Here is a 19517-nt window from a genome sequence, read left to right as displayed (position 1 = left end):
CTGGTTTAAGGACTTTTCTATCTTATCCAGGTCAGTAGCCTACTAAATAAAAAACAACATGAATTTTGTATGATGATGGTAAAATAATTAACATTTTGCTGATTCTGCAAGGTGTATGTAAACTTATGACTTAAACTGTATTTATGGAAAAAATATATCGCATATATTATAGGAATGAACGAGCAATAGCGCGTAATCTCTAGAAACGCAGCTCTCTACACCAAAACTACATTTCCCAGAAGCCTTTGACACAGGAAGCGGCGTCACTGTGTCGGTTGCGCTGCTACGTGTTCGGACAAGGCAGGAAGTTGACATGTCACCGTTGCTGCATTGTTTTTTCATACGCTGATTAAAAGAGAATTTTCTTTATTAGTTGCTGATACTGCTGTAGAGCAGGTGAGTGTCATATTTATACACACCGATCAAGAGCGACACGGTAGCTAACTTGTTTACCAGGTTATTATGTGGGATCGAGGCCCATTACAGCATAACCACTCTAATGCTGTGGGTTTTACATTTGACTTTTGTTCTTAATAAAACATCACCTTGCACCGATACATTAACAGTAGAAGGTTTACTTTTAAAGCAGTGATCTGAGTTTGTTGTAATGTTAGAACTACTGCTGTCAGTTGTGCTGTGTAAAGCAAATAAGAGTAGTAGGACTGATCTTGGATCAGCTTTACATGTTTGCATAGCAGATCATATTTATAGGAAGCAGATGAACTGAATACATTTGATTATGAAGCTCATCTTAATGCTAGACTGTATTTTTTGCCCTCTTTTAAACTAAATTCATGGATAGAGAATAGATGTAGTTTTCTAAAAGTTTTCAGACAGAGACAGATCTACAGAACTGCCTCCATCAGCACTTGCTGTAATGACTTTTTTCTTTTTGCTAAAACAGAGTAAGCTAGAATAGTTGATAATGACCTAGCCACTCAAATTCACTCACATAATTTATTTCTAATGTGATTTAGGAATACATTTAGGGAGGTTCATGTGTTATACTTGGACTTCTGTTTTCATTATATCCATCAGAAATGAATAAATCTTTTTCTGATTTGCTCAGATGTTTATTTGCAGCCTTGATATGTTTGTAATAATTTCTCTCTCATCCCATAACAGTATGTTGCCGACGAGTTCCCCGCAGATCCACCGGAACGGCAGCCTGAACGCGCGGGATGCGGCACGGCACACGGCCGGCGCCAAGCGCTACAAGTACCTGCGGCGACTCCTGCATTTCAGACAGATGGATTTTGAGTTTGCCATCTGGCAGATGCTCTACCTGTTCACATCGCCACAGAAAGTTTACCGCAACTTCCACTACCGCAAACAGACTAAAGACCAGTGGGCCCGGGACGACCCTGCGTTCCTGGTGCTGCTCAGCATTTGGCTGTGTGGTGAGCACTTTTGATGGAAATATTAAAGGGTTTGGAAATGAAACTGACAACAGTGACTCATTAATCATGTTTTCTCCATAGTGTCGACGGTGGGCTTTGGATTGGTTCTCGATATGGGTTTTGTGGAGACACTGAAGCTGTTGCTGTGGGTGGTTTTCATCGACTGCATCGGAGTCGGACTGCTCATATCCACACTCATGTGGTAAGGAGCCACACACACTCACAAATGCTGCCGAACAATGTCGGCGTGTCCTTAATGTTGATTTTGCTTATATGGTATTGATCCCGTTTCTATTTCTGGGTTATGGATTTTTGCATTTTTTATTTTAAATTTTAGAGTAAGTTCTATGATCCATTTTATTTGCAAAGTGAAATTTACATTTTACATTTTTAAAAGTTTAGGGTGGTTATGGCCCCAGCTCAAAGCAATGTTTTTATCGTTACCTAAAAATATATTATTAATTTTTTTCGGTAATTGAAATAAGGCTTGAATAAAGTAAATATAAATATTGAATGTAAAACTTAAACTTCAAAAACTTAGAACTTAGAAAGCTAAAACTTAGAAAGCTAAAATACAAAATGTTGTCTTTTGCAACTAGCTGGAGTACATTTATAAGTACTAAAATTAGAAAACTGAAATAAATTAAAAGTTCAAAACTAAAAAAAATAATGTAGACATTTTTGCCAATTTAAATAAAGATGAAATAAAACAAAATATAAATTTTGGATGAAAAATGTAAACTTACAGCTAACTAAAATTTAAGCTGAAGTACTAAAATTACTAAAACTGAAATGAAGAATTGAAGTTAAATAAAAATGTAAAAAAAAAAAACCCACAAATGACAAAATTAGTAAAATTAAAATTAAATTAATTAATTAAATTAAAAATTTAATTAAATTAATTAATTAAATGTTTCTTCTTCTCACCAAGCCTGCATTTATTTGATCCAAAGTACAACCAAAAACAGTAATATTTTGAAATATATTTACTATTTAAAATAACTGTTTTCTATTTTAATGTATTGTAAAGTGTAATTTATTTTTGTGACTTCAAAGCTGAATTTTTAGCATTATTACTCCAGTCACGTAATCTGTCAGAAATCATTCTAATATTCTGATTTGCTGCTCAACAAAAAAGCTTTTATCACAGAAATAAATTACATTTTAAAATATATTCAAATAGAAAAGTTATTTTTAAATAGTAAAAATATATCTGAATTGTACTGTTTCTGCTGTACTTTTGATCAAATAAATGTAGGATTGGTAGAGACTTCTTTAAAAAAAACAAATCTTACTGTTGAAAAACTTTTGACTGGTAATGTAAAATGAAAAGTTTTACTGTAAAACTGTACAGTAATCCCTGTTTTTGTTTTTCCTCCAGGATTGTCACAAATAAATATCTAATGAAACATCCTAGCAGAGATTACGACGTGGAGTGGGGCTACGCGTTTGACGTCCATCTAAACGCATTCTACCCTCTCCTGGTCATTCTGCACTTTTTACAGCTGTTCTTCATCAACCGTAAGTGAACAGGTGTATACATGTGCATATCCACATATGATGTGCTGGTTTAAATGACCAGACTTTGCAAACACATCTCTTGCTCTTTCTTGACAGATATCGTGGTTATAAGTTCAGACTGGTTCCTGGGTTATTTTGTGGGAAACACCTTGTGGCTCATTGCCATCGGTTACTATATTTACATCACATTCCTAGGCTACAGTGGTAAGTGATGTGATCTCTAGTAATGACCTCTGGTGTGTTTTTACCATCCACAAGCTGAACATTGTCTAATTTTCTCTTCCCTTGCTTCTTTAGCACTTCCGTTCCTAAAGAACACTGTGGTGCTTCTGTATCCCTTCGCTTTGCTCGGACTCCTGTATGTTCTCTCCATTTCACTCGGTTGGAACTTCACCAAAGGTCTCTGCTGGTTCTACAAGCACAGGGTCCAGTAAAGGACAGCAAAGCAAATGAAGGACATTGCTTCAGTGCACATGTGCTCGGACGGATGGAAAGCTTGTCGTCACTCTTGGGACTTTCAGACTTTTTGTATGATCTGTAAATATCAGTTTGGTTGTAGAGGAAAAGAGTTTCAATTGTTTATGGTGTCATGAACCTTTTCTTTTTCTTAATTTGATACTCAGCCCTCATTTAATGTTGTGATGTGGTTTTGAAAATGCAAACATGGGGAAAAGTGCGTAATATATCTGCTAGGATGCTGCACTTTTTACTTGTGGAAATGTGTACAATAAAGATATTTTTAAAGAAAGTATTTTTTAGTTCATTTGGTGTCGTGCTGTAATGTATTTTGAAATGTATCGTATTGGTTTTGATTACATGTAAAGTACATTATCCCATTTGCAGCTGCAAATATGTGACCCTGGACCACAAAACCAATCATAAGGGTCAATTTTATGAAACTGAGATTTTTATCATCTGAAAGCTTAATAAATAAGATTTCCATTGATGCATTGTTAGGATCGGACAATATTTGGCCAAGATACAACTATTTGAAAATGTAGAATCTGAGGTTGCAAAAAAATCTAAATATTGAGAAAATCGCCTTTAAAGTCCAAATGAAGTTCTTAGCAGTGCATATTACTTAATAAAAAATATGTTTTGGTATATTTACAGTAAAAACATTTACAAAATACCCTCATGGAACATCTTAATATCGTAATGATTTTTGGCATAAAAGAAAAATCAACAATTTTGACCCATAAAATGTTTTGTTGGCTATTGCTACAAATATACCCGTGCTACTTACGACTCGTTTTGTTGTCCAGGGTCACATATTCAGGTGTTCTTTTGAAAATTATAAAGGATGCTCTTCTCTTTATTTCTTTTTTCCTTATCTTTCTTTTTTTTTTTTTTTTAATGAATTCTAAAATACAAAACATTCCAGCAGGTTTTCAAGACATTTAACTTACAATGTAAATAAGGATACAATAGCAACTGCATAAAAATAATTTTTTAAGCAGTTTTTATTTGTATATCTTTTTATTATTTTTTTATTATTATTGAACATACATAAAGGTACATACAAGCATTTACAGCTTGAAACAGACTATCATAACAATAATAGATATATAAACAATATACAAAGAACATGGAAAATAACAAAAAAAAAAAAAAGATTAAGCCAGGGCTAATATATAAATTATAATTTGAGAAGAAAGAAGAGGAAAAAATAGCTAAATCCCAAAAAATGAAAAAAAAAAAATAGCTAGGAAAATAAATAGATTTATTAGAAAATACGTGTCTTTTAAATTCTTGTAAGCGTTTTAAAAACCAAATAAGACATCTTTTTTTTGTTTGTAAACGGTATCCCGCTAGACCTTGTGAGGTGACATCACAGGTGCGCGCGCACCTCCCTAGTTCCCGGTTCTTCTCACACGCGCTGTCATCGGCCACGCGCCTGCGCGACCACACGTGACGTCAGACAGCAGCATGGCGGCCAAGGTGACTCCGGCGACACGGCATTTGACTGAAAAATTATGTTTTTATTTTTTAGCTGTCGACTTTTAAATACAGTTGTTGATTATAAACGGGAGAAAGGCTAATTAGATACGAAAAATGGGATGACTAGAGACAATGATAAACGTTTTTAACGGACCGCCGTGAGCATCACTGAGCTTATCACTACGTTCGCGCTGAGACTTTGACTGAATTTAGTGTCTCTGAGGATCATAAAACCATAAAAAACATCAGAATTGTTTGTTAAACGGCATTAATCAGCCCTTTAGCAGGGGTTTGTGTTGTTGGAGATTAGCGTTTGTTTATGAAGTATGGTCAGGCGGGTGAGGACCATGCTATGTGGGCGAAATTGGGCTTATTTTACTTTACAGGGACTGTGTGGCTTAATTAACGTTTGTGTATTGTAATTAGTGATTGGTTGTTTTGTGTATTGTAAAAAACTAGGTTCAGTTTGTTTAAAATACATTCTGTGCAAGATTTGTATGGCAGAAAGTAACGTTACTAATGACGCGTATTGTGCTCTCAAACCGCAAACATAGTTTGATGTTTACCTGAGCATTTGGGAATAAATGTAATTTTGAACATTAGACTAACACTTGTCTCTCAGTAGCTCAGAGAACAGCGTTTAATAGATGCAGATAGATCTTGAAAACTTGCAGTGTATTTCACTAATTATTCTTTTGGTTTTGGTTTTGTGGCTTTAATTATGGATCATAGCTCTTTAGATTCACAGTTCATTTCTATAGAATTAATTTCTGTGCTGTTGTCGTTTTGCAGGTGCAGTTAACCAAAAGGGCCGACCCTAATGAGCTGAAGGTCATCTTTCAAAAGGTAAGAAATTCTTCATTTAAAGGCCTAATGTTGGTGTAATATCAAGTTATCATGTTTTAATGATGTGCTTAAATCCGCTGGGAAACTGGGTCTGTGACTTTATAAGCAAGCGTTGATAGTGTCATGACTTTGCTGTGTCATTAAATCTTTATTTCCTTAGTCACGCTGCATTTTTAATTATCACCCTGTTGCCTTCTCCTTTTTCCCAAGGCAAAATTGCATGTTCAGGAAAGTCTAGACACCTGTGTTTGTGTGTTGAAACAGTTTATTGTGTGTGTTCTTCATTTTACAAGTATGAATACGGAAATACTAATCTGTCTCGCTCATTAAATGTCAGCCAGGGCTTTTAAGTGTTGTGAATGGTGATCACTTCCTCCGTTGAGTTCTTGAGCGTCTCTCAGCTGAGAGTAGTTGTGTCTTCGCCCCGTTGGGCCGATTTGGTGTCTGGTAACACAGTGACTTGTGTGCGATGTGGCTCTATTAATAGGACTCAAGCGTGTGAGGTGGATGTTTGGAGGAAGACATGAATGTCAGGGCAATAGATGGATGAGTAAAGAATGTCTCGATAAGGTCAGAGGGCATCTCGCTTTACTGTTTTGTGTCGTGTTTAGCTGCTGCCAATCAAAACTTGGAAAATACACAACTCGTGTGGCATGTTAATATTGATTGTCACCTTTGCCTATTTGTCCAATCAGAGGTTGGTACTTAAATTTGCACAGCAGTTTTGACAGTTATTATGGAATCTGGTATTTCCTTTCCTGCGACCGTAAAGATTCAGTGCTCTTTAACAACAGATGTACGATACCCCGGTACAGTTTCAGCTTGCATTTTGCCAACACAGTTGTTTGAAAGAAGCCAGTGTTATTTTACACAACTGACCACTATTTTGTTTCTTAACGGTCTGCATGCATAAAACGTATGAGGCATTGATTTTCAAGTTCTTCTTCATTCTTTATGCAAATCAATCATAGTGCCCTTCAAATGAGGAAAATGCACATGTGTAATCAGGCTTTATATCCAACACAGATGCTGTAAGTGTGCTTTGTTATTTTCCCTTAGTATTCCAGTGTGGTGGATAAGGATGGAGAGCGGTACATGACACCCAATGATTTCGTGCAGAAGTATTTGGGCCTCCACACGCAGCTCCACTACAACCCTAAAACCGTGCAGCTGCTTGCCGGTGTGGCAGATACTACAAAAGATGGGTGAGACAAACATCATAATTCCTGTCTGTGTAAATACTCTGTGTTCTGATTATTGATGGTTTGATATGAAGCCTAAACCTGAGCCCAGATCTAAAAAGTTACCCACTTTTATAAGATTTTGTTATTTTTTTGGAGTAGTAGCTAGAGATGCGCGGTACACCGGTACTGGAAAAATTGTGGTGTATATATTTTATTTCAAACGGTTCGATACTATCATTTTGATCAATTCGGTATTTTAAAACTCCATGAACGCGCTTGAAACTAGTAAATAAAAACAACAGTAGAAGTGAAACAGATGATAAAGGTGAACGAGCTGACCTTACTGCACCTGTATGCAAGCTTTGCTGTAAGTGCCACAGGAGGCAACACATCAAATTTTGCCAAGCATTTGTCACTTGCTCATTCTGATCTTTAACATGAATTTGGAGATCGACAGGTGAGTGCCTCATTCGTCATTCAGTTTTAATTAACTTTTAATTAACTTGTGTGTGACAAGCTTAAACCATTTTTGCTTTGACCACATAATATTTGCACTTGCATTTCAAGCAGTAAAATAATAATTGAATTTGAATGAAGCAAGAATTTTGCTATATTAGTTTTAGCAAGGCACGACCGTTGTGGTCGCATATGCTCCCGGAAATTAGTCTGCGCAACCTCAAAATATATTTGGGAGCATTTGTCTGAGTGCTAGTAATTGTTGTGGTGTGACTTTTTCATTTCTTTACAAAATCTTTGCTAAGTACTGCACAGTATGTGACTGCTGTGAGCTGATACAGTGAGCTGTTCTATCCAACATTAGCTTACATAACCAATTAAGCTTCATCTTTACATTTTTAGCTTTAATGCAGATTTTAGATATTAGCCATCAATCACTCGCATTGCACTCCGTTGGAACTCGGAACCGTTTTCTTTTAACCAATCTCTGTTACCCTAATTGCACTGCATTGCAATTAGGGGTGTGCGATATGAACATTTTTGATTCTTGACAATTAAAAAATATCCCTACGATCTGTTATTATTGAAGAAATAAAATAAGTCTGCAGCGCATATTCTATCAGTTGCCGTTCTGGTGCCTCCGTCTCACGCAACATACATTCACACAAATGTTTTGATTTAACCAAATGTTTTTGATTTAAATGGCTACACAATTAATGTTTCTTCTCTTTGTTTCCCATTCAGACTGATCTCGTATCAAGAATTTCTGGCCTTTGAGTCAGTGCTGTGTGTGCCTGATGCCCTCTTCATCGTGGCCTTCCAGCTGTTTGACAAGTCGGGCACTGGATCTGTGTCTTTTGGTGAGTACAGTGTTCACTATATATAAATGTTCAGTCTTATTTATAGACTTCTGTGTTTGTACATGTAGACATCAAACTCTATTAAAATCAATTCAGAGTTGAGAATTTGTATGGTGCATAGTTTCCTATGTAGGCCATTCCAGTTCATTCACCTTTTCTGTCTACAGTATGTAGACCACAAGGCCGCTCATAGTGTTTTTGACCCGTAGTGTTTCATTCCCTTTTTCAGAGTCAGCTGATCGTAATGTAGTTATGCTAAACAAACAAGCAGCTTAACCTTGACCACAGAGACATTCATTCACGCACATGTTCACGTGTTCAGAGGACCTTTAAAACACTGTCCGTAATGTTCCAGCGCTTATGTTCTGCAGAAGTGTAAATCTGTCCCTGTTCACTTATTTACAGAGAATGTGCGTGATATCTTCAGCCAGACCACTGTGCACCACCACATCCCCTTCAACTGGGACTGCGAGTTCATCCACTTGCATTTTGGCAGTGACAGAAAGAAAAGCCTCAGCTACCTGGAGTTCACCCAATTCCTGCAGGTACCACACCCAAACAATTATATATACTCAGAGTTATGTAAATATTATATTACTTAAAAACTTTTGTTATAAAATATTTTAATGTAAGTTTTAAATAATACATATCATCATAATAATAATGCAATTATATTGTAATTATAATAGAATAGGGCCAAACTGCTGTCCCACAATCCGAAAACACATTTAAAAGCATGTTTACTAAAATCATTTTATTATCCATTGAAACCCACAATAATATTTAATATATCAGTAAGCTTAATATATATAAAATCATCATTTAGTGGGTACTTTCAATTGGGAGGTGGCTGTCCCAAACCCTAACCCCTAAATTTCAGCTTATGAAAATGTTGAAGTACTTTTTGCATTTTATTCCATTGTTGTTTTTAAAAATATCTTTTTGATTTAAAGTGATGTTCAAAAATAATAATGATTTGTAATTTTCTTTGTAAAATATGTATCCTGCATTTTCAAGTCACTACCGAAACGGTGTATGTTTTAGTCTGTTGGCTGAGACTAATTTTAACTACACCCCTACATTTATGATCATGAAATATTTGTGTATATCTCTCTCTCTCATAGCTACATGGTGAGTAGATAGGCCCCATCATTTTGGGGTAAATTTGTTCAAAAGTATGAAAAATCTGTGTGTAACTTTAAATAACGTCACCTCCAAACTCTTTTTTGGAGTTATTCCATTTAGCTGTCACGACTGAAACATGGCTTGTTTTGTCAAAAATAAAGTATACTGAATTGTCAGCTAAGATGTTTTGGCTCAATGTATATTTAAACTAATGAATCCTTACATTTGAAATCGGTATGATCAACTTTTTTGCCTTTTACAAAGAAAAACTGGATTCAAAATATAACAAATCTCATAAATCAGACTTGAAATATTGTTCAAATTATAATTATTGATTTACCTCTCAAAACCTTTTTAATAAAATAGAAAAATATATATTTACAAGTAAGCAAAATCGTAATAGATCAATATAACCCTTATTATTAAATTATATATTACTGTGTTTTGGGGAGAGGACAAATATTACAGAACTTTCTGAAAATACAATATGAGAATTAACTGCACAATTACTAGAAGTGTGCACCTTAGTTTTTATACAGTTTGCATACATAAAAAATTTGTGGAAAACTTTTTCCCAAGATGTTTCCAACTCTGACTTTGAACCAGTTCTATAGAATAGCCAAATTATGTATGATATATAATATAATAGTGTGTTATTAATGTAATAATGCAGTAGAATAATATTTTATATTTCTGTAATATTACATTTTATAATGTTTATTTTTAATATAATAATGTTAATCTTGTTAATTAAATTATGTTTTAATATAATAAGGCCTCTAACTGGCCCATGCTAATCAGCAAAATCTTGACCTTTTGGTCTTTGGCAGAATTTCTTTACAAGTTCATCACTTAACAAAAATCAAATTTCTGCCGTTGGTGCTTGTTGTCATAGGAGCTGCAGCTGGAGCATGCAAGACAGGCGTTTGCACAGAAAGACAAGGTCAAGAGAGGCGCTGTTTCCGCCGTGGACTTCAGTGACATCATGTCCACCATCAGACACCACATGCTCACACCTTTTGTGGAGGAAAACCTTGTGTCTGTAAGTGCGCAGCTCTGTTTTCCATCTCGTTAGATGTTTATTGCAAAGTTATTATAAAAGTTTTAAATATATGTGTCCTTTTAGGCAGCCGGTGGTGGCACCTCTCACATGGTGAGCTTCTCCTACTTCAATGCCTTCAACTCTCTCCTGAACAACATGGAACTGATCCGTAAAATCTACAGCACTCTGGCTGGGTCTCGCAAAGATACTCTTGTTACTAAAGGTGCGTGCCATGTGTAATCTCAATTTCTGTTCATCTGCATCAGAACTAAGTTTTCAAGTGTCATCTAACATTTTCTTCATCTGTAGAGGAGTTTGTTCATGCTGCAAATAAGTTTGGTCAGATTACCCCTATGGAAATCGACATCCTGTTCCAGCTATCAGGACTGCACTCTCAAACAGGGTACTTTCCTTTTTTTTTTTTTTTTTTTTTTTTTTTTCCCCAAGTTCATCCACACATACTCTAAGCAGCATTATCAGCTAACTATGTGTTATGATGTGTAGACGATTAAACCTGGCTGATATTGAGAGAATAGCACCACTGGAGGAAGGGGCCCTGCCATATAATCTAGCTGAGGTGCAGAGACAGGTGAGTTTATCTATATGAATGGCCAGATAAGAGACTGTGTATAAACTGCGAGAGATGTGTAATGTTATCAGTGAGGATGCCTTATCTAACACCGCTAATTATGGTGCAAAACCACTTTCACTACTAGGGCTTCAGAAAATGTAAAGATTCTGTTTAAACCTAATATTCAGGCTGCTTTCATCTGTCTCAAATGCAGATTAACCTAAAAGCATTGTACATTGTTTGAAACCTCACATGCTCATTTCTTGCTCTCTTTCTGTCATTGCAGCATTCACATACGGATGTTTCTAGGCCTGTGTGGCTGCAGGCAGCAGAGTCAGCATACAGGTTTACTCTGGGCTCCATCGCTGGAGGTTTGAGTTCTGCTCGTTTCTGATAATAATTTAAGGACCCCCCCCAAAAAAAGTGCAGTTATTCATTCTGTTACGCATTTCATTTTTGACAAAGGAAGCTAATAGCAAGATATGTAAAGGGTGCATTCCTTCTTTTAGTTCACGTCAAAGCCATAAACCTTGATTTCGTACTTGCAGGTGTTATTTGGAAGAGGGACATTACCTTTCTAGAAAGTTTGCTTTGGCTTTATTGCTAAGAGAAAAAAAAAGACTGAAAAGTCAAAAAGATTAAGAGTCATTTTTATGTTTCACAATACGCTATTTTTCAGACGTTTGGGATCAGCACGATTTTATATTTTTATTCAGAAAGGATGCTTTAATGTGGTAAAAAACAAAGACATTTATAATGCTACAGCAGGTTTCTGTTTCAAATAAACACTAGTGCTGTCAAAATTAGTGCTTTAACACAGGCGATTAATTTTTCCAGTTTAACAGCGTTAAAAATATTTAATTGATAGCTCTCATTTATACTATAACGTTGAATGGCTATAGTCAATGGTAAATATTAAAGGAAACATTTTTTTTTAGAGACACCAGTAATATTGGTATCAGTGATACTGAAGGTGTTCAGTCCTAAAAGATATGTAACAAATATTAACAATATGCTGTCTTTATGTAGTTTCTACATGAATTTAAAGATTGAATGTGAAATAAATATAAAATTATATTTAAAAACTTTAATGTTAGGTTGGATTAATAACGATTAATTTCAGAAAAAAATCTGCGACCGTTAATTTTTTTTAATCGATTGACAGCACTAATAAATACTGTTCTTTTGAGCTCTATATTTAAAAAAAAAAAAAAGTATGACAGTTTGCACAAAAATATTAGGCTGCACAACTGTTTTCAACTGATAATCAGAAACATTTCTTGAGCGCAAATCAGTATATTTTATGATTTCTGGATCATGTGACACTGAAGACTGGAGTAATGATTCTGAAAATTCAGCTTTGCATCACAAGAATAAATTACATTTTAAATTGTATTACAATAAGTTATTTTAAATTGTAATGATATTTCAAATTACAGTCTTTTTTTTTTTTTTAAATCATATAAGTGCAGCTTTAGTGAGCAAAAGACTTTCAAAAACATTCTTTTTGACCCCAAACATTTGAATAGTAGTGCATATGTTTTTATTTCAGAAGAACAATCTTGTATTCCATGGCCCTTTATAAATGCACAAGATATGCTGTTTTCAATGAATAAATCTGTGTAATTGCACTTCCTGTGTGTTTATAGCGACTGGCGCCACAGCTGTGTACCCCATAGACTTGGTCAAGACCCGTATGCAGAACCAGCGCTCTACAGGCTCCTTCGTAGGAGAGCTGATGTACAAGAACAGCTTTGACTGCGCCAAGAAAGTCCTGCGATATGAGGGCTTCTTCGGCTTTTATAGAGGTTGGTTTTGTCTTATGCTCTCATCTCTGCTACAGAACAAAATAAAGTGTTTATCTTCATGCTTCTAAACCTTGATCTCATTTTTGTTCCTACTCCTTTCTGTGTGTCTCTGTGCGTTTTTTTGTTTTTTTTTCTTTTTTCCCCCCCTGCAGGTCTTCTACCCCAGCTCATCGGTGTGGCTCCAGAAAAAGCCATCAAGCTCACTGTGAGTGTCGTTAAATATCCTGTAGAAAGCTGTTTCTGAGTAGATGACAGTAAAGCCAATTACTTGAATCTCTCTGTGTCTGTCTTCCAGGTGAATGACTTTGTGAGAGACAAATTTACCACAAAAGATGATACAATACCTCTGGCTGCTGAAATTCTCGCTGGTGGATGTGTGAGTATAGTAAACTGCACAATACTGTTAAACTGGGTTGTTGTGCTTAAATGGCTAAATTTTCTGTTTCTGCCTTCCCAGGCTGGTGGGTCACAGGTTATCTTCACCAACCCTCTGGAAATCGTAAAGATTCGTCTACAAGTGGCCGGTGAGATCACGACAGGCCCCAGAGTGAGCGCGCTCAGCGTAGTCCGAGATCTTGGCTTTTTTGGCCTCTACAAGGTATTTTTAAAACATTGTTTCCAACCAAAATTGCCATTGTAATTGCTCACTATTCCTGAATCACATACAGTTGATGGTTTAATGTAAACTGTAACTCATAAATGTTACTGGTTTTCCTCCACAGGGTGCCAAGGCTTGTTTCCTGCGTGATATCCCCTTCTCTGCCATCTATTTCCCCGTTTATGCCCATACAAAGGCAGGTCTGGCAGATGAGGATGGAAGGCTGGGGCCTCTACAGCTGCTGACCGCTGGTGCCATTGCAGGTCAGAACATGACTCTAGCGTGAACTTTTTAATGTTGACAAGGTCTGGTTTCATTTAAAGACATGTGTGTGTTAGTGGGTCTCTATTTTGCACTTGTTTTAAGGCTGGGACACACCAAGCCAATGTCGGGCCATCAGCCAGTGTCTGTTGGGCTGGTTTGTTTAGTGTGTTTCACACGTCGGCTCTCGTCGGGCTCACGCCGTGGCAGTTTGCCCGATTCAGCATGTTGAATCGCCGTCAGGGCCGTCGGGATGTTCAGTTTAGCGAATGAGTCAGTCCCTGAGAATTAAAGCAAAAGTAATGAAAACCAGTAAGTAAATAAAGGCAGCACGAACAGAAGACTGTTCTAATGTAAAGTGATCTTACCCAAGCATTCCATGAGAATAGTTATAAACATAACTGATATTCAAAATAGTAAGCAAGTGCTGCTTACGTTTGTATATCTGTATATCTCTCGTATATCCTTGTTTTGGTTTCTTTTTTTTGATTGAGGAATATATCCTATTGATAGCTGCTGATATAGACAGCTAATTTTTCTCACGCAGGCGCAGAACGCTTGGGTTAGTTTTAGGGTTGTAACAATGTACTGGTATGACGGTCTATTGCGGTTTGAACGTGCACGTTTATACTGTAAACATTTGCATGTCTACGGTTAAAAAAAAAAATTAATGAAAAAAACCCACAAATCTCACCCATACATATGAAACTTATTTTCACTTGGCTGCTTCACTCAGCATTCACTTGGCTGCTTACACACGCAGCGGAGAAAATGAGAGACAGATTTTATCTCATCTCCATCCCCCAACAATTTTTTCTTTAAATCAGCAGTATGGGAATACTTTGGATTTAAAAGAAAAAACAAAAAAACACAAACGCAGGGTTGTCCTTGGGAACAGATTCAATTTCCAAAAAGTGTGGACACAAAGTGGCTGCAAAAGCAGGCAGTACATCCAACATGTTCAATCATATTCGCAGACATCATCAGAACAATCTTGTGTTCTGAACGTGGAATTTACAGTATAATGTGCAATTGGACCGATGGATAAATCAAAAGTAGATACGATATGTGTCTGTGAATATTAAAGCGAAGAGACTGCCATATAAATAATCTGCTTGTTTCTGCATGTCTCTGAGTGGCACCGTTTTTTTTATCGAATACACACTGAAGTACGCATGCATGACGCTAATGGTGTTTTCAGCATCTACATGAACATCACCAGAGCTGCTCTAAGAGAAAAGCTAAATTAACATTTTAAACAAGTTTTTTCTTTTGAGAAAATCTATTGTCAAATACACTCTGTCAAAAGACAAGTCCCCCTTGTCATCCAAGATGTTCATGTCTTTCTTTCTTCAGTCGTAAAGACATTGTTTTTTGAGGAAAACATTTCCGGATTTTTTTTCAATATAGTGGACTGCTATGGTGTGCCGAGTTTAAACTTCTAAATGCAGTTTAAATGCGGCTTCAAACGATCCCAAATGGAGTTGTAAATGATCCCAGCCGAGGAAGAAGGGTCTTATCTAGCAAAACGATCTGTTATTTTCATAAAAATAAAACAATTTATATAGTTTTAAATGTCAAACGCTTGGCTTGTATTGCTCTTCCTGAACTGTTTTTTTTCTGGTTCATGACAGTTAGGGTATGTCGAATTCAAAATCGTCCTATATCGCTGTTTTACCTTTTTTGTTAAGGGTGTTTGATCTTCTTTGCATGTTCACTTTGCAAAGACTGGGTTGATGCTTCTGCAGTGATGTAGGATGATGTTGAAATTATTTTTGAAGTTGAGGGAGAAAATACAATGAGAGTTTTTCGACATACCCTAACTGTCTTGAGTCAGAATACACCGAGTTCAGGCAGAGCAAGACAAGAAGAGCGTTTGAGATAAAAAATGATTTAAATTGTACTTTTTTTAATGAAAATAATTGATCGTTTTGCTAGATAAGACCCTTCTTCCTCAGCTAGGATCATTTACAACCGCATTTGGGATCGTTTGAAGCCGCATTTAAACTGCATTTTGGAAGTTGAAAATCGGGGCACCATAGCAGTCCATTATATGAAGAAAAATCCTGAAATGTTTTCTTTAAAAAGCATAGTTTCTTTATGGCTGAAAGTTAATTTTTTAAATGTGTTTTTTTTTTTTTTTTTTTTTTTTTTTTTTTTTTTTTTTTTTTTCATAAGAGAGAGTTCAGTACTTTCTTTAAAGTGGTTTCAAGTTTGTTGCAATAAAGGATTTGTTCACTCAGATAACTTGTTCTTAATCTTTTAAGAGTCATTGTTACTGATAAGAATTACCTTTTCACTTTTTTTGCCTTTTTCATTTTTAATCAGAATGTCAACAAGTTCATAGCTTTTTTTTTTTTACACTATAATATGGAAGAAAAAAATCTTCCATTTCTTTTTTTCCAAACAAAATGAAGCCACATCCACAGTGCATTGTGCATGAAGTGTTCATGATTTCATGTGAAAATTCAGAAAAATCATATTCTCCCATAAAATAACATGTCTGAATGACTCATGCGTAATAAGACTAGATTTTCTATTTAAGATCAGACATTTTCTATCATGTATTAATAGATGTCTGGATGATTTTTGATTTTTACAGGTGTCCCGGCTGCTTCGCTTGTGACCCCTGCTGATGTCATCAAGACACGACTGCAGGTGGCTGCCCGCGCCGGTCAGACGACTTACTCTGGAGTGATCGACTGCTTCAGAAAGATCTTAAAGGAAGAAGGTTTCCGAGCTCTATGGAAGGGAGCAGGAGGTACACACATATCATTAGGACACAGATTTCATTTCAGTCACATCCATATTCACTCACACTCCTCTTCCTGTGTTTTTCGTAGCTCGTGTGTTCCGTTCATCTCCTCAGTTCGGTGTGACCCTGGTGACCTACGAGCTCCTGCAGCGATGGTTCTATGTTGACTTCGGAGGACAGTAAGTACTCATCATGTTAAGCACACTTTTACTGAATGAAAATGTGAAGTAACGCATCTCAGAGGATTCACACAGCATGAGGAAATGCTTATAAAATATGGATAAGGTAATCAAATCTGATGGATGAGCTACACTAATGGTTGTTATAAAATAGCTGATATACTACAGCAATAAGCCCCAAGAAGTGATGGTTTGCAGTGAATTTATAACAGCTAAGGAGCGTTGTTAGGCATGACATGAAGCTGAGTGCCTAAAACCCCCTGGCTGTTATAAATTCACTGTAAACCGTGGCTTCACAGGGCTCATTGCTTTTATAAAATGGTTATTCCATACATGTAGTAAGGTTCCACAAAATAAAACAGGGCAAATAAAGTGTAATGATATTAATAAAAACATTACTCTCCCTCCAAACAATGAAGTTCCTCAGAAACGGTTGTGGTTGCGACAAAGTTGCCCAAAGTGGTTACTGAGCAAAACACAGACGTAAACAAAGGTGTATGTTTGACAGTGATGGGAATAACAGCGTTATAAGTAAACAGCGTTTCTAATGTCATTACTTTTTTCAGTAACAAGTAATCGGACGAATTACTGTTGAGTTCTTCTGGGGTAATTTCTGGCTTATTCCTCTAAAATCTAAAAATAATGTCGTTTCTTGCAATTACTTTCCCGATCCCACCCCCTCTCTCTCCCACTTCACTTCCTATCAAGTCTGATCTGTCCTGTCACAATAAGGGCGAAAATGCCAAAAATAGATCTTTAAAAAATAAAAAAAACAAAATGAAATAAAAACTTAATATTTATCTAACAAAAAAATGCTCCAAATGTTTTTCTAAATTAACTTAATATAAAAACAAAATGAAATATAATGACTTTGCCATTACGTACAAAATTGAACTATTTCAATTACTAAAACAGAAGCATAAGCTGTTTTGGGGGCAGGGGAAAAAAAGACGGCTCGGGCCAAGAATTCTGATAAGCTGTCGGACCGGTTATGACATACTTCGAAATTGCAGCATGGCATGAGAGACATGTCGCCGTTTTACTGGCTGGTTGGACCAGTCTAAAATGCCACCAAACAGCAGACACACTGCTAGCACGTTTACACAGTATTTCTTCGCTGCTCTAAACAGTGGTTGCTTGTGGCAACACAGCACAATGTCCTGTGTTTGCATTCTGAGCCGCAAAGAAGAATTGACTTCTGATTTGCAGCATTAAGCAAAGCTAGCAGGTATAATTAGGTCTTGTAAGAAAATGGTATCAGATCGGTACATGGGTTTAAGAACTCGCCGATGCCAGAATGTTTTGTGGTATCAGTGGCATTTGAAACAAACCTACTACAAACCATTAAAATGTTAGATCCTTACGTTGATATACACTACTGTTCAAAGGTTTAGGTCAATAAGATTTTTCTTTTTGAAATAAATTATAACTTTTATTCAGCAAGAGTGTACTAAATTGGTCAAAAATGATTTGAAATTAACATTTTTTCCATATTACTGTATGTTCTTGATAAAATATCTGAAGTAGGTCCTCGGAAATCACAGTGAAATGTCTTTGAGAGATTGCAAAATGTATAAATGAGTCGGAGAGCAAAAAACAAGCAAATCAGAAACACTCTCTGCTGGTGAATCACTCTGCATTCAGGCTGACTAACATGACTTTGGAATGGAGGGTTTTGGAGAAAGGGTGGTTGCACGTGGGAAAGCATTTTATATGCAGTGAGAAATACGCATTTTATTCAGACTGAGAAATATGGCATGTTGAGTCACTTTTGATCAGCTTCATCTGTGAGGAAAACCACTCTTCTTCTCTTCCCCTTCCAGTCGCCCTGCTGGTTCTGAGCCAACGCCCAAATCCCGGATCTCTGAGCTTCCTCCCGTCAGTTCCGAGCACGTCGGCGGTTACCGTCTGGCAGCCGCCACCTTCGCCGGCGTGGAGAACAAGTTTGGACTGCACCTGCCCAAGTTCAAATCCTCCGGGGTCACGGCCATTCACTCCGAAACGCCCAAGGAACAAGCCGGCGCTTCGTAAAACGCCACGCCCCGCCCACCACGGCCTTGTCCTCCAATGGCTGCATGCCTCCCTCCCGCAGTACAATTGCCTACATTTTTCTCATTTTTTTTTTTATTTTCTTTCAGTTATTAGGTGGGGGACACGGGGAAAATTATACTCGTTTTCAGAGTCCGGTTGCTTTAACCCATTATCAGTGCCTCAGTTTTGATGAAGAACACTGGTTAAAGCTCATAATTAGTGTGTTTTCTGAAGCACAGGGTAGACGTTTGCCACACCGATCGAGAGCTAAAGCAACACACGCAGTGAAATACCCAGCAAGGGCTCATCATCAGCCGCTGAAACGAAAGCTAAAGAGCTTTTCACGAAACACTCCTGAAAGAAAAACCATGACGCGTACTGTCGGTTTTGTGTTCCTGTGATCCCCGAGACGCACATTCGCCGCTTTCGAGTTTTATTCTCATAATTATGATGTATTGATGTGACCGAAGCATGCTGTAGCGCTTTTCATTTGCTTAATAGGCTTTGCGTAGCTTGCACATGTACTGTATATACATGTACATCTCATGCACAGAGACGTGTCTCTCGCTCTCTCTCTCTCTCTCTGTCACACTGACTGATGTACAGAGGTTTCAAAACTTGATCGATTGATCAAAAAGCAATCATAGTTGATTTGAAATGTAGAGAATAATTTAAATGCATTTCATTCTTGTATTTTATGGAAATAAATCAATACGGTTCAATTTTATTTCTAGTTTGTGAAGGTTTTATTGAGTTTGTCACTGCAGGTTACAAAAGAGAGGTCGGATAAAGTGAGTTAGTGAAGTCGTTGGAGGACCAAACACACATGCAAAATCAACACGCTGGTCCCGGTCATGTAAATCAGCGATCCCACACATTTAAACCAGTGCATTTCCTGTGGTGTTGCCAGTCATTCATAATTACTGCATTTGAAGAAAA

The 19517-nt window shown here is 36.8% G+C and overlaps 2 protein-coding genes across 2 annotated transcripts; both read left to right on the top strand.

Moving 5' to 3' along the window:
- Positions 1 to 276: 276 nt before the first annotated feature.
- unc50 (unc-50 homolog (C. elegans)) lies at positions 277 to 3669 on the top strand. Its single transcript, XM_051111585.1, has 6 exons — positions 277 to 396; positions 1126 to 1400; positions 1482 to 1602; positions 2782 to 2921; positions 3018 to 3125; positions 3219 to 3669. Exons 2-6 carry the CDS (start codon positions 1127 to 1129, stop codon positions 3353 to 3355), a joined length of 780 nt encoding a protein of 259 aa, XP_050967542.1. The 5' UTR covers positions 277 to 396; position 1126; the 3' UTR covers positions 3356 to 3669.
- Positions 3670 to 4751: 1082 nt separating this feature from the next.
- Positions 4752 to 19305, top strand: slc25a12 (solute carrier family 25 member 12). Its single transcript, XM_051112074.1, has 18 exons — positions 4752 to 4862; positions 5655 to 5708; positions 6768 to 6913; positions 8093 to 8208; positions 8614 to 8753; positions 10229 to 10375; positions 10460 to 10598; positions 10685 to 10778; positions 10880 to 10964; positions 11233 to 11317; positions 12596 to 12754; positions 12907 to 12959; positions 13050 to 13130; positions 13212 to 13352; positions 13477 to 13615; positions 16216 to 16374; positions 16457 to 16547; positions 18371 to 19305. Exons 1-18 carry the CDS (start codon positions 4851 to 4853, stop codon positions 18576 to 18578), a joined length of 2049 nt encoding a protein of 682 aa, XP_050968031.1. The 5' UTR covers positions 4752 to 4850; the 3' UTR covers positions 18579 to 19305.
- The last annotated feature ends 212 nt before the right edge of the window (positions 19306 to 19517 follow it).

This window comes from Labeo rohita, chromosome 6 (genome assembly GCF_022985175.1).
Source record: "Labeo rohita strain BAU-BD-2019 chromosome 6, IGBB_LRoh.1.0, whole genome shotgun sequence".
In the NCBI taxonomy this organism is placed as follows: Eukaryota; Metazoa; Chordata; class Actinopteri; order Cypriniformes; family Cyprinidae; genus Labeo; species Labeo rohita.
Note: the sequence above shows the minus strand (reverse complement) of the source record. Positions and strands in the feature narration are given on the sequence as shown.